Here is a 15,576-nt window from a genome sequence, read left to right as displayed (position 1 = left end):
AAATGGTACATGAGAAAACTGTAGTTCGGATACGCAAACAAATCATCTGTTTTTTTACATAAAAGTTTGTCTCAATTCGGCACTGTTAACCAGCTTCATATTCGGCACTATTGTACGTCGGCATATTATTGCGTCTTCATTATAGTACCTAGTGCTTATGTGTACATTTAAGCACTACGTACTACAATGATGACGCAATATTATGCCGACGTTCAAGAGCGCCGAATATGAAACTTATTAATAATGCCGAAATGGATGAGAGCAATTAATTATTAATTAAATGCCACCCGAAGTAACTTTGAAAGCGACCAGGGTGAGTTGATTACAAGATCGTTTGTTTAAGATTTATTTGAAGTCCCGCGGGCTGCTGAGCCATATAACTGTCGTCCAACATTTTTCATTATTAGATTAAAATTTATGTCAGTCCGATTTTCATGTGCTGCTAAATAAGAATTCAATTCTCACTAATCTGTAGTGATTGGTTAAAAAGTTCTGCTCTCATTTGGGATCAGATCTCAAATAGAATCGGATTGGTTTAGAAATTTATCGAGAGAAAATTGATTGCATTTTTGGCACTCTTGCGTAATCAGCACAGGCTACGTCTGCATAGTCGTAAATCGCCCATTTATGAAGCAATCATGAATTTATTCGAATTAGTAATCATATTCCGTTTAACAATCTTAAAACGGAGGGAGCATATAAGATCCGATTCCGCAAATTCTTTTTCATCTTCGCCGCATTTGAGAAATGGTTAACATGAAATAATGAAAATACTTTTTGTAGGTAAAATATTAGGGAAATCCGAGCCATGTGTAGGTTAAATCAATTAAAAGTGATTAAACGCAATTCTGGTTATTTCCTATATCCTTGAGTGTGTCAATTCAAGCCTGGCAACGGTAAATAATGAACAACAAATGTAAGCAATAGGAATTGTTAAAAATCATTGAATGCAGAGAATGATAAGAACTGCGACAAATAGTTTTGAATTATAGCGATGAAGCAAAATTATCACTAAAAACGGCATCATTTTAAAAGTTCATGAAAAACACCACTTGGAATTTTGTCCTAAAAGATGCAATTTTGTAGCTAATGAATGCAGATCAATAAATTTTCTGTGCTTGCTATGCATGTTCAAATTAGAACCCAAAACATTTCATAAGAAAGCTGCTTTATTTGAGCACATGTCAGAAATTGCGCAGATAATAGATCCAAAGGATAATGGACCAAAAACAGAAAAATCCAGACATCAGATAGGAAAGTAATCTATATTCTAAGTGACTAAAGTTAAGCGCTATATATAAACTGAGAAAAAATCCACATCTGGTCACGCCTTGCAAGCCATAGCCAAGCCTCAGCTGCGCCCGGTTGGTCTGGGTAAAATTCTATCAAAACCAGACATGTTATCACAACAGAACACGACTGCTATATAATGACTGAGCGTTTAATCTGATTGGCCAGTTTGTAACTTGAGCATTTTCATTCTCAATCTGTTGCCCCTAATTCTCACCTTTGATCTTTTTTTGAAAATTCACTGGATTTTTCAGGATAGAACCAATTGCTATGTCATTTAACAGTTTGGTTCTTCATAAAGAGAACTTTTTAAACGCAAATACTCAAAATTGATTCAGGATTGAAAACGCTCTTTCTGGGAAAGTCAATAATAACACTTTGCAAAAAATTTGTGATCGGTTTGCCTTATTCCTAAGCTGATAATTAAACAACAGCTCAAATTTGTTTTTGTTGGCTGTGCATGAATGAAGAAACTATCAAAAAACAGGGTTTTATAGATGGTCGGACAAAACAATCAAAAACTGGCTGAACGAAGATTGAACCGCAAGTAAAAGGCGCAACTGATAGCACACTTTGCGTATTTCAACTTGGATTTTGATCTCTGTGTTTGTTTTTTGTCGAAAATAGTTGGGCGAAAACTCTTAATAAAATTCTGCTAGATATACTAATGAGCAGATTCACAAAAATACTTATAGACAACCCCATCAATCATATTCAACATGCAATATCTGGTATTTATTGATTTTCCTCAAGCTGTCGTTCAAATATTTAAAGTGTTTCCGTTTTTGAGGAAACCTGATGACTAAAAATCCAATACATTAAAAAAGCTGTTTTGTTGAAATAAAACAGCTAGTTTTAGTTTTTTTGCCTCCATTGAACCGACGCTGTTCACGCCTAATTCCACCTTAAATTCACAGAGAGACATTAAATTTCAATTTAACTGAAAAGATTTTTCCCTTGTCATGTCGATAGCCACGGAATTTTTTTTCAGAATCCAGGATATGATTGAAATGATTTGTAAATGATATGATCTTAAATGTACATAACTCAAATTATTCATTTGGACAAAAGGCAAAAGGATGATACGTCCTATTGTATTCATGAATTGACAGTTCAACTATAGACATTTTAGCACAACTTCAGGGGAAATTATTTGCTCAGAATGGTAATATATTAGTTTTTGTGAAAATATATAGCACTCTTATTCAGCGGAAACTAACCAGGCTAAATATAAGGGAGCCGCAATTATTGCCCCAAAAAATCTGGAAAGAAATTCTTATATTGTATAATCTCCTTCTTTGTATAAATTCCTTCTTTCCTTAGAAGGAAAGTTTTGCAGTTGGATGTTGTTTACAGGCATTGGAATTTCAATCGATACAACTAAACTCATGAAAATGGAATTCACAAACACACACCTGCAAACACACATATTTGTATATATACACAACCACACACATACACACATTCATACCTATAAACATATATAAAATACATACAAAAACTCACACACATGCACACCCACACCTACACACAAACACACACATACAAACAAACACACACGTACAACTGCTCTTGCTCCAAGTGATTGAGTAATTGCAGTCATAATTAGTATTTCAATTTGATTCTTTGAGTTATTTTGCATCTTTTTCCTGATTTTTTTTGCTTCCGAAATCCAAGAATTCTCTCCTCCAGCATAGTGTTTTAGAACCTATATGTAGTTTTTTGTCCATGTATGTTATAAAACCAAAACAAAAATGTTCCTACTTTTTTCTTAGGTAGTAGTCATTAACTATTAATTTCAGGTTTATTATAAAAAAAACATCTCCACAATTTTATCAATCTTTTATGTTATAGCATTTCCATCAAATTTTTGTCGAAAACAAACTATTTTTTTTTAAAAGATTGTGCTTTTTTAGCTTTGGCTCTAGCAACAGTTGCAAAGCATTGCTGTTTTTTTATTACGGAGCAAAACTACTGTAAAATGGACTCTCAACCTTCTAACACTCCAACTTAAGTTGCGCTTTATTATGCTTTCACAGTTTCTGACTATCTTGTCTCTCTCTTTTGTGGTTAAGCTCAGAGACCGGGGCCTTGGCCTAGAACAAGTGCAATTTTTATAGAAATAGACCAGTATTAGATTAGAACCAGCATCTTTTACTGGCAAGACTAATGTGCTAATCATTACTCTTAATGGTTTTATGTTCTTGAATTTGGTGAATTTGGGCACATATTGTAACGCATTCTCATGTTCTTTCTTGCTCCTCATGGCTTCGTTTCTCTAGCCAAGTATGCGGTGAACAAGTAGAGCTTCTTGTCAAGCTATATCAAGCTTCTTATTATATGCTCAATTTGCATTAAGTTGTTCTCTCTCTACCTTTTAACATTTTCTGTTAAGGTTTTCAGGTAGTTTATTAAAAATGTATTTCAGTCGTCAAAAGCATTTTGTTGGACTGAGAACAACTTCAACGCATTTTTATAGGTTTTATGATATTTTTTTCAATATTTTTCTGTTTTATACCTGGCAAAAAGAAATAATTCCTCTCTTCGGCATTTTTGTTGATTTCCTTAAATTTAGCGTTTGTCATCTGACTGTAAGACTTTGATACAAAAACGACCCAATGATTTTTTTAACATTTGCAGTTTTGGTATTTGGAAATCAGGATTAGCTCAATTGTATAAATTAAAAACATTAAGGACTCCTAGAAAGATTTTTAAGCAAATTTTCAGGAAAATTTTAAAAGATTTATTTTCAATTGTTTGGATTTTATCGGTTTTAACAACTTATTAGATAATAAAAGAAATCATACAATAATTTTGGAATAATTGCAATTTAAAATTACCGGCAAACCAATTAGATAGAAAAATTTTCAACATCCTTGAATCAGAGTTGTGAATAAAAAAGAAGAAAAATAAAATTGTTTCTATTCTTGATGTTCGCAAAAGGACTCCTTTTGCTATTAAACGCAGTCTGTTTATAGTTTATCCAAAAACAAACTACCAAAAAACAACAATAAAATGATTGCTAATCCTCTTTCCGTCTCACAAAGACCGAACGCTACCTGAGATTAAAATCAGGTATTTTACAATTTTCCTAGGATTAATCATTGCTCAATATACGATATTGCATTGGGAATTAATTTTAAGGCTTTGTGACTGCGAAAGGTTGAATGGGCCAAAAAATGAAGTTTCCTGGCTCTGGTTTTCTCGTGCATTCCAGTAAAGGTATCTAAAATTTTTCATGTGAGCAGCGGATAAGAGAGTTGCAATAACTTACCAGTCTTTGTAATATTGCAAAAACAAAAAAAAAATTAGACCAATTTTCACAATTTTTCATCTGAAAATATGAAAATAATAATGATATCATTTTAATTGAAAACCAGGCTCATAATCTACTTGGGGAGGGGCGGAAAGAGACAATTCGGGTCGCCAAAAAATATGGTCTTAGGTTTGGTTTCTTAGAAGAAACCGTGTGGTAACAACGCACAACGCTCAACATCTTACCCCCCCCCCAATAGATTGTTTCCCCCCCCAAATAGATTATGAGTCTGGTTTGGACTTAAAATGATACCAATTTTATTTTCAGATGAAAAATTGTGCAAGTTGGGCAATTTTTTTGTTTTTGTATGAGTACAAAGACTGGTAAGTCATTCCAACTCTTATCCCTTGATCGCATGAACGATTTGACTAAAAACTATCCGAGAAATAATATTAATTCTCACTTTGCAATTCCCACTGTGTATGTTGAGCATAAGATGCCAGATCAAACGAGTCCTCGCTGCAGTATATGTCCACCTGGTCAGCCGTGTACTGCCAAGAACCCAAACTGATCATACATGTTTGGGAATCGAATGGAAAATTTGTCACATCCATTGTACAAGTTGTAGTCATAGTCAGTGGACTGGTCCAGTGAACTGACCCGTCATATTCCACCCAGAGGGGTATAACCTTGTGGTACTTCGACGGGTCGAAGATGCCGACCTCATTGTAGGGTAAGATATCCGGAACCCAAAGGTCAGTTATCGAGTACCGCAGGACGTCGATTCCGTCGTAATCGTCCGGGTTCCAAGAAAGCATTTCGTCTTTCCACTGAAGTCGTTGCCAGATTAAAGTTGTCATTGTTTCGGCTTTGGCGTTGAACTCTACGAGTTGATATAACGAAGCCCCGAATGTCATGTTCACAGTTGAGGCGAAACTTTTGACCGGTCGGGCGCGTCGATTGTAGCCTTCGATCAAACTTCTCTGCAGAAGATTTTCTTCAGATTGGAAAACTTGTTCACTTTTAACATGATTTGTAAAAACTGCCAAATAAACCCAAACTTTAACTACAATGATCATTCTTTCCGTAACGATTTCAGATCTCTCGAATAATGACATTTTCTCGGAATTAATATTTTTTAGACTTCTCGATTTGAAATAAAATCTGAAATTCGTTAGATAAACCAATGGATGAATTGTAACAACTATTGAATTTGCGCTATAAAGTATAAAACTTATCTCTAACGCTGGTTTTTGAAAAAAAGAATAACTATCTATGAAATAAATTAAACGTGAATCATTCTACCAAAATTTTGAAGGACACTTGAGCCGCTATTCGTCAACTTAAATTGTAAAGTGCGGGTGTCAAGGTGAGAAGTACTTTTTGAGTAATATAATTGGTTTGTTATGATAGCTGTGTGAGGGACTATTCAAAACAAAAACATAAACACTGTCCGATGATAAACAAACAAAACTGTCTAGAAAAAAGTTTTCTTAAAACGCACTCAAGGTAAACTTTGAAACGCGTGAATGTAATCAAGCTGTCGCTGAAATGAAAAAGGTATTTTGAGGAAATTTCAGCAAAGATGAACAGATATAAACTCATCAATTATGAACAACTTAAGGCAGGTGAAGTCTTACAGAGTGCTATCTTCCCCAACAAATACAACTCATTATGTACAACTGGGAAAAATAAAGACGCTTTTGGAAAACTACAATGGAAAAAAGGGGATGATTATTAGTGTCAGTATCTTCCCCAGAAATATCGGGAAAAATTTGATAATAATAAAGAAAAGATAAATGAAAAGAATGTTAAAATCCGGTTTTTATAAATTTCAAGTGTAGCTGAAATTATTTTTGAAAAACGCTTTTTTAAAAAACAAAAGAATGTTGTTGAAATAAAATGGATTAAGACCAAATGTTGTACAAATAGAATGGTCCTGGTTGGTTGAAAAACAACTGAAGCATTCAAGCTAGAAATTTCTCCCTTTTCCCCTTTCCTTAAAATTGAAATGGCGTATAAGTTGTTTACGCAAACAAACTTAGGAAATGTTTTCTCCTCCCATTTTGTCCCCCCGCGCAGGTATAAATTTATCATCAATAATTCATGTTTATTCCATTTTGTAAAAGTGGTGATTCTGAAAGGATGTTTCTATTGCCTTTTAGGTCAAACAAATCAAGAGTGATTATTTTGCATAAACCGGAAAGGATTTCTTTTAACGCACCTTGGTGTAGTCCCGACTTAGAGTAATTGAAATTGAGTTAAAACTAGCAAAAAACAATTTTAATGAAACTTCAAGTCAATGAAAAACAAAAAAGTTATAATAGAAAAACAAAAACAGGCCAAAAAATCAAAGTGTAGATATCATAGTCATGAGACAATTGATCAAATGGTTAACAAAAAATATTTTTTGAAAATCATCCAGAAATAATGTGTTTTAATTTTCACACATATTGTATTTTGTGTACAATGTATGACTCGCGTAACACTATCTCAAGGCCATTAGAGGTAAGAATAAAATTTTATAATCTGACGTACATGAAAAAATAATTCAGCGAACAAAAAATTTTGATTTGAAAAATCAATGATTTTTCGATATATCAAATCTCCCACAGAAAGTCTACTTAAAGATCAATACTTTTCACAAGAAGAATGAGATCAATAATTTTTTTAAAATCGATATTAATTTCCTTAAGTTGTACCTACATTATAGCACAATGTTTACATTCAATGCTTTAGGGAGGAAACTTTCGTACAATCGTGCAAACTTTTGTCATCCAGAAAAAACTAAAACGAAAGAGTTGCCAAAAGAAATGAACCTCAACTATTTTTTGAACATAAATTGACCTGATTAAAATGATCTTAGTTCGCTGCTATCAGATAGTTAATTAGTTCTGTTCCCGCGATCTTAGACCAATTTTTTTCAATTAGGAGCGTTTTTGTGACACTTTGCTACCCAAGTTGAGGTCCCAGTGCACAAATCGATGCCATGATCAAAATGAACACAGAAGAAGGTGGGGGCGTGCGTTCAAAATTGCAGGGTCAGTTAAAACAAATGAACGCGCGAAAGTCTGGGCAATGGCAAATTTGACCGCACGAAATTCTGGAAATAGGCAATTTTGAACGCGCAAAGTCTGCAAATAGTGACCCTCGAGAGCATGAGTAAATGTTGAGCTCCTGGTTGGTTCTGCAATCAAGGTTTATTATTTGTATATGTGCCAACTGTTAATGCCCAACATCACAACAATTACCATGATATGCCAATACGACATGAATGCGTTATAAAAATGTTGTGTATAATTTATACGGATGAGAACGGAGATGCATCTGGGCATGAACGCACGGAAGTCTAGACATATGCACATGTGAATGCACGGAGAGAAGAGACAAAATATTTTAACCAACAAAAATCTTTTAAACACGTTTTTGTAACAGAAGTTCATGCGTTCAAAAATATTCGTGCGTTCTTTGTGCGTTGAAAAGTTTATATGCCCAGACTTTTGTGCATGCATCTCCGGACATTATGGGATCGCCAAACGTTTCTGCACGAATGTCTGGCAAACGTAAAAATTTTGGTTGTGAACACACAAATGTTTGGACAAACACAAATTTGAACACACGAAGAACGCACAAAAATTTTGAACGCACGAAAGTCTGAACATACGTAATTGCACAAATTACACATGAATATTTAAGAACGCATGAAAGTGCCGTGAAGAAATGAAAGTGTGGTTATGAATGCAGGAAAGTCTGAGCATACGTGCTTTTGGTTGCTCAAATAACACAAAAAAATTTACGAATGCATGAATTTTTATTGAACGCATGAAAATCTGGTTATGAAAAAACGACAGTATGTACATTCAAGTCTTTTGTCTGGGCCGTTTCTTACATGCCAACTTTTTGGTCTGGCACCTAAACTTGCGATCTATTGGCTAAAGATTGAAAAAAATTATTTGTAGAGTAACTTCATTCTTAATTTTCAAATATGGTTATAATAGGTTTCAAAATTTCTGGTTTCAGAATCCCTTATTTTTTTGCATATAAAGCATATGTAATCAGCATTGAAAAGTCATTTTGGCCGCTATTGGCTGGATGAAAGGGTAACAAAAATATGCTAGATATATACTTAGGCAAACTGTCTGGTTATATATCTAGCATATATTGGTAACAAGGTTGATTTCACTCTGATTTATAGTGAGACAAAAATTAAGGCTCACGCTCTGGTTTCCCGCTCAGCCAAATTTAAAACCAAATCTAAATTCTTTTTAACGAAATATGGAAGGGAATCAGAGAAAAAAACTCTCACTCCGCAGTCAAACTTTTTTCTATTCGGGTCAAAGAGTCAACGCTTATTCTGTGCATTATTTTATATGGAAAGTGTCGAATGTTTTTTTTTAAAAAAAGAAAGTTTGCCGAATGCTAGGAAATGCGATGATTGTGCATTTTTTTTATTTTCAACAAATTTTTTACATTAATTCAGCAGCTTTCTTATAGCAATTTGTATTTCAGTTACAACTACAATTCAGTAACTTGTTACAGTAACTATTTCAGTGTTCATTGCATTCTTTCAACATTTTCAATGCAACTCACCATTTTCCTGATGAAATTTTTAGCGTTTTCAAATGTTCTGATTTTTCAGCTCCTTCTAATAATTTCATTCCATTTCAGCGCTTTTCAGATATCATTTCAGCCCTTTCAAGCGGTTTTCAGCGCATTATTAAGTGCAGTTTTTCAGCAGAAGTTTTCGAAAAAGTCAGCTCATATTGTAGTTCATATTGTATAAAAGTCAGCTCGCATTTCAGTTCAAGTTGCAGATAATTTTTGGAAAATTCCGATGTCCTGAGACATTGTATTAGATAAACCGGAATCTAACCGTTCCAATTCGTCTCAGGGGGCGTAATGTAACAAGCACAAGCTGACTTAAGAACCTTACTTTTTAGATTATGGACTAAAAAATTGTTTCCACGGATAGGAAATTGCAATTTACAAGTGTAAAATGAACTTTCATTGCCGCTGTATTTGACTTGATTCCTTTAATGGCATCTGGTCGGACTGGAATTTGGTCGGACTGGAATTCTTGTTTTAATCAAGCTTTTTTCTTTAAGCCTGAATCTGTCGGCTTTTCACAGTAAAGATTTTTTACCGGCGATTGTTAACGATTATGTACAGTTTAAGTAAATTCTTTGCGGTTGAAAAAGTCCAAAAGGCGCAGAAAAATGAAGGTCGAATTAGAAACTAAAGTATACCTTATCACGCGAAAATAGGTTGCAATAGATCGAAAATGAGACCGCAGTTGTCCTTTTGTTTTTATTACTGAAAGCAATAAAAAGAGAGCTAATAAAAAAGGGTCGTTAGCGGAGAGTGAAATGAAACGACAGAACAAATATTTAGTTCGCACCGTCTTGTATGCCTCGCTAATAACACGCCATGATTTTTGCGGTATATGACAATTTTACGGCATAAAAATTTTGAGTTGTTAATTTTCAAAATTTTGGTAAAAATATGCTTAGAGCACTGGTTTAATTGAGTTTGAATTTAGTAGAATAATGAAATCAGATACAGACAAAAGTTGTTCAGCTACTGAGTTACGGAGGTACATTTTTTGTAAAGATTCCGAATAAAATCGGAATTTGGATTTTGGATTTGAAGCGGTTTTATCGTAAGAATTCAATCAATATATACAAATCTTGAAAAGGGAAAAGATATTATACTAGAGGACAAAAGACGCGGTTCATGGCATTTTAGGGCGCCTAATTACCCCAGAATTACTGCGCCACCAATACCGAACAAAATAAAAAAACTGACTGAATATAAAAGAATTTATTGCTTCTAAATTCCTAATGACTGATTTGATTCAACAAAACATCCCAATCATAAGCATCACTGCGTTATATACTAGCAAAATAAACAAAAAGCTCAGAAGGTTGTCTCCGATGGTTGTCAACTAGCACGTCAAAAATTTTAACATGATACAGAAGAGGTTGAGGTTAATAAGACCAGGCAGTAAAAAACGGACGTGACGGGTGAAGGGGGGGGGGGTAACGTTCTTGGTCGAAGATTGCATAACCAAGATTCTAATGACAATTTTATGCGATCTTGCGGCGTGAAAGGGCAGTTGCGGACCATTCTTGATGTTTCACAACCTACTTAACAGTCGTAGTCTGCGATATCAATTTGATTCATTTAAAACAATTCCTTGAACCGGTAGAAATACCTATTTTAGAAAATATAATAAGCGAAAAAGTAGATTTTCTAAGTGGTATATATATTTTTTTCTCGAAACGTTAGGCGGACTATTCACAATCTAATTGCTACTTGTAGTCTGGGATATCAATATGGCTCACTTATATTACTCCTTGACCTCAACGATTCCCCCCCCCCCCCCCCCCTCGCCCTCCCTTAAAACTATTGTTCTGGGGATAAAATGATCAGAAGCCATTTAGAGTGGTGAAAATCCGGACAAAACTCTGGAAATTATTTGGGGTTCGGTGGCGCGAATTGTAGACAATGGTCTGATCAGAGGCAGTTTCGGCCTGGAGATGGCCAATTTAAGTGCAAAAACGTCAAGACAATGGTTTGTTTCTGGTCTGACCAGAGATTGTTTTGGTCTGGGATGGTCTGATCGGAGTTCAGTTTGAGTGCCCTTCACAAACAAGGTTTTCAAGCGCAAAAAAGTCTGAACAGAGAGAGTTTATTTGGACTACAATTGTCTGAATAGAGGTTATTTTGTTGACTAACGCTCTGATCAGGGGCCAAATCCGTCTAGCATTTCAAACTGGGAAAGATAGGAAGAAATTGTAAAAATTCTAATCATTTTATTCCTCGGAGAAAAAAATTGGAAATCTCAGCTGATCAATTTTTAATCTTGAAATAGTTTTACAATAGTATCCTTTTAGTTTCTCTACAAAAATATATGAATTTGCCGTTTTTGACCAGAGAAATCTTCAAAAGGAAAACTTCAGATACATTTTTTAACTGTTTTTGGGTTGCAGCTTGCTTGTTTTCTTGGGTGTGATATCATTTGTGGCTGTGATATCTATCATAGGGCCAAAGCTTTTTATTAACTTCCCTAAGAAATTGATTTATCATGCTTCGACATAGCTCGCTGAGTACGTTACATCTAAAAATGCATACGGATATCAAAACTAATTGAAATACAAAAAAGTGATACAAGTGGGGAATTTTTGAAAATCAGCCATAAATTGTTCTGCAGAAATGCAGATCAATTATCTATTTGGTGTAAAACTTCTACAGGTGTTGGACCCTTGCATTCGGGTTTTGGTGTCTTGTTTTCATTGGATGCATTCGACTTGCCTGGTCCTTTGGAAACATTATATTTTGAAGGATAGCTTATTTCTCTAGAAGTTTTTTGAAGTTTCTGTAATTGTGGATGATATTGAATAGCACAATAGCCTAGTTTACCTTAAATGTACGAAAACCCCAGATTTAACATTTAAAATTCAATATGGTGAGTTGAATTCCAGATTAGATTTAGGTTGAAATGACAGGGGGTTTGAAAAAAGGGGGTTGAAATGACAGGGGGTTTCAATCTTTACTGAAGAAGAAGACTTGAAAAGAAGCGTTCGCACTTAAAATCCCGACTCCGCTATTCCACATTTTGATTTAATTCTCTAGCACATGAGAAGAGATAGGAAACATTCAAAAAATGATATTTTGTTCCATAAAATTTGGTGTATGAATAAAAATATGCCAACCCGTTGAAAATAAAACCAATTCGTTGAACGATCCAACTTATGATGCAACAAAAGCACTTTGAGCTCTGCAATTGATGAGACTGCAAGGCAGGAAAAACCAAAAACGGGAAATACGGACAAAACTCAAGATCATTTTTTATCAGAAAAATCACTTAGTATCAAAAGATCAAATTGTTTCAGATCAAACCCAAGCTTAACGAAACAATATTTACAGCAACACCAAACACAAACAGATACGAGTTTTTTAAAACGAGACTATGCAACAAGTCAAGAAAAAAGGAACAAAAGAGTGCAAGGCTCAAAGGATCATAATTTTTTTACAAAAACACAATGTTATTAACTAAATGAAAGCATGGTCTATTAACGGAAATTATTGTAAATTTCCATATGACCAATGAGGCCGGTTTCTAAAAGGCAATGTGAAGTCACACCAGAAAGAATTACAAATCTCAACCGGTATCAAAACCTCACAATTATATTCTGTAAACAACTCTGTATCAAAGTAGCAAAAACATCGATTGAAACAAAACCACAAAAGATTAGTTTTTACTTCAGAAGAAAACTGGATAGGAGTTTTCATGAATGGAAGAAAGTTATAATTTGGCAGAAAGAAGATGGAAAACTGAAGAGTTAAAAATCATTAAAACCAACAACTGAAAGCTGACGGAGTCTGTTATTTTCACTTAGACCTCAATAGGATCCCAAAGAGGATTGTGTTTTTCAGCATATGTCATACGACTACAATATTCATCAGCTATAGGCAAATTTTAAAAATTTGCGAGAATTTTGTCGACATCATTAAAACCGTAAGCTATCCAACCAAATTGTTGTATGTAGTTACACTGCACTTTCTCTCATTGTAAAGGGTTCCTGTGGTACAAATGGTATCTAAGTAGAAAAGGAACTGCAAATACTAGAAAACAGTAAAAAAATTTTTGGAAACTCATGGTATCAAGAAGTCATAAAAATACTACCTAAAACATGAAACTACCAACAGATCGAATTTTTGGCTGATTTAATGTAAGAATAATGAAACTAATCTACGAGTTGACAAAAAAGATATTAAGAAGGTAGCAGATTTCGAAACATTTATTGTTGTTTTTTTTCTTAAACTTTTGCAAATTCATAAGAACCATTAGTTAAAAAAACTCTATACAGATAAGTTTGCATTTTACTAGAAAAACAATAGAACCAGTCGTTAACGTGAATCATCTGTAAATTGGCGAATTTAACCTCAGAAAGGTGGCAAAATGCAAAAATGCAATTATAATTTTTGAAAGGGATATATTCAAAGACAATAAAGCCTCCATTGCCCGCTACTTAGTTAGCAATTTAGAACGTCAATTGATGAGACTAAGTCACAAAACTAAAAAAAGAACAACAAAGGGTCGCAGAACAGATAAATTTCCAAAAACATTATGCGAACACAATTTGTCGGAATCTTGGGAAATTTGAGTTTGACTCAAAAAACGCAATATTTGTTCAATGGCCACCATTTGAACATAAATTGAATTGATTTCTAATTGAAACTCTGAATGAAAATATGGTTGTGTATAATATGGATGAAAACACGCAAGATAATTTTTTAATTTCATGGCCCCAATATCATTTGAATTTTTTATCGTAGTAAAAATCCACGATGAGACCAAAACCGGCCTTGCAATCGCTGCGCAGCTTTTAAAAACGTAAATACATATAGTTGCGTAAAAAGTTTTTGACAATAGAATTTCTTGGTATATCAAATTTGAACGATGCATTTTGGGTGAAAATTGATTTAATTGGCAAAAAAGCCTTTAAATCGCTAGTTCCAAAACACTTTCTCAGAAACTGGAGGTAAAATAGCCCCCATCCGTGTATAAAAAGATTTCTGTCGGCACTTTTCCGGTTTGTACTACGGGTAAATTTGGACAAATACGATAGAGAAGCATATTTGGTGCCATTTTTCTTCAATTGAATCCCAACCAGTTTAGGATAATAAAATAACTGCTGTAAAAAGGAGTGAATAAACATGAAACGATTTGAAATGCACTCCTTATGCGAGACAAATTCTAAAAAAAACTTTGTAAACATGAATTAAAGTGCTCTATTCAAACAATGCAACTATTTTTATAAGGGTATATCACGCGAGAATAGTGGTTATCGTTTTCACTTGTACCCTAGAGAAAAAATTAAGAAAAAAAACTTACCGGGAAAACGTTTCTTGTAGTAAGATTTCATTAGCAAATTGTAATTTATAAACTATACAATGAATTCAAATAAATAGTTTATTGAAATTATCTGCGCAAATAAGAGCATCGTTTTGAGAATGGAATTAAATACGAAACCAAAATGATGTAAATATTAATTTGTAATTTTAATTATCTTCTAAAATGTTTGTAGACATGGCGGAACTGAAATGTTTGATTTTCAAAAATGAGAAAGCAAACAGGCTCCTAGGAAGTTTAATTAAGTCTCAAATTGCAGCTGCAATCTCTCCGGTTAAAAACCCTCCTTTATAACAGGAACCATTTTCTAATGTTGCATAAATGGGATTTTCCATTTTTAACTCACCCAATGAGCGGTGACATCATAAATGGAAGTTGACCCGATTGGTGTCTTTTCCATTTGTGTCCCCCCTCCCCCCAGCTTAGTGGGTGCATTTTGTTTGCACCCCCAGACGCACGTGCCATATTTTGCATATGATTTACCTTTTAAAGACACGTGCGCTGTAACTGGGGGCGGGTGCATAACGTACTGGGGGAGGGGGGGTGGCATCCCCCGATTGTGAGGGTTGCATCTCATATGGGACCCTTGTGCCCCCCCCCCCCCCCTCCAACCCCATACGTTATGCAACCCCAAAACATTGAATCGGGCAATTGTTATCAAATAATTGAGTTAATATAGCACGTGCGCTTGGGGGGGGGATAATAGGCACCTAAGCATGCAATAAGACGGTGACACAAAAGGAAAAAAGTTTTTTTTTGCTTTTTTAATTCAAATTGTTTTTAATTTCGCCAAACAATTGAGCATTTTTTCTTTCTATTATTGGTTAACCAGTTATTAGCATTGGTGAATCAATGAGTCACTGTTTGTAATCTAATAGTCCCCGCCCAAAATTGTTGTCAATTATAAGTGCTATGAGTAGTTTTTCTAGACGTCACGGGCGCTTTCGTTTATAATACCGGCTCCTTTAGTTATTAGTTATAACCAAGTTGAAACTGAGGCGACAATAGAGGGTGTGGGGTTGTTTGTTTGATGTAATGGTCTGCTGGTTATAACATTAGACAGGTTAATAACAGTAAGTGCAGTAACTATTCAAGGCTATAGAATCTGTCC

At 34.5% G+C, this 15,576-nt stretch overlaps 1 protein-coding gene across 3 annotated transcripts; it reads right to left on the bottom strand.

The window, feature by feature from the left end:
- Window positions 1-4,998: 4,998 nt before the first annotated feature.
- Window positions 4,999-14,522, bottom strand: LOC142340197 (neuronal acetylcholine receptor subunit alpha-5-like). 3 transcript variants are annotated; one of them, XM_075390709.1, is made up of 2 exons: window positions 14,448-14,522; window positions 4,999-6,092 (listed from the first exon to the last, which is right to left on the bottom strand). In XM_075390709.1, the coding sequence occupies exon 2, from the start codon at window positions 5,662-5,664 to the stop codon at window positions 4,999-5,001; it is 666 nt and encodes a 221-aa protein (XP_075246824.1). In that variant the 5' UTR covers window positions 5,665-6,092; window positions 14,448-14,522. The 3 variants fall into 3 exon arrangements, with proteins under 3 accessions (XP_075246824.1, XP_075246821.1, XP_075246823.1); XM_075390706.1 differs by lacking the exon at window positions 14,448-14,522 and adding an exon at window positions 14,224-14,279 and having other exon boundaries at window positions 4,999-6,485; XM_075390708.1 differs by lacking the exon at window positions 14,448-14,522 and adding an exon at window positions 10,144-10,161.
- Window positions 14,523-15,576: the final 1,054 nt, after the last annotated feature.

Source organism: Convolutriloba macropyga, chromosome 5, assembly GCF_964194025.1.
Source record: "Convolutriloba macropyga chromosome 5, txConMacr16.3, whole genome shotgun sequence".
Lineage (NCBI taxonomy): Eukaryota > Metazoa > Xenacoelomorpha > Acoela > Convolutidae > Convolutriloba > Convolutriloba macropyga.
The sequence above is the reverse complement of the archived record's forward strand: the minus strand, read 5'-3'. Positions and strand labels throughout refer to the sequence as shown.

What these genes read in the sequence shown, in the direction of transcription:
- LOC142340197 (XM_075390709.1), bottom strand. Translation starts at nt 5,664, where the DNA reads ATGTCATTATTCGAGAGATCTGAAATCGTTACGGAAAGAATGATCATT.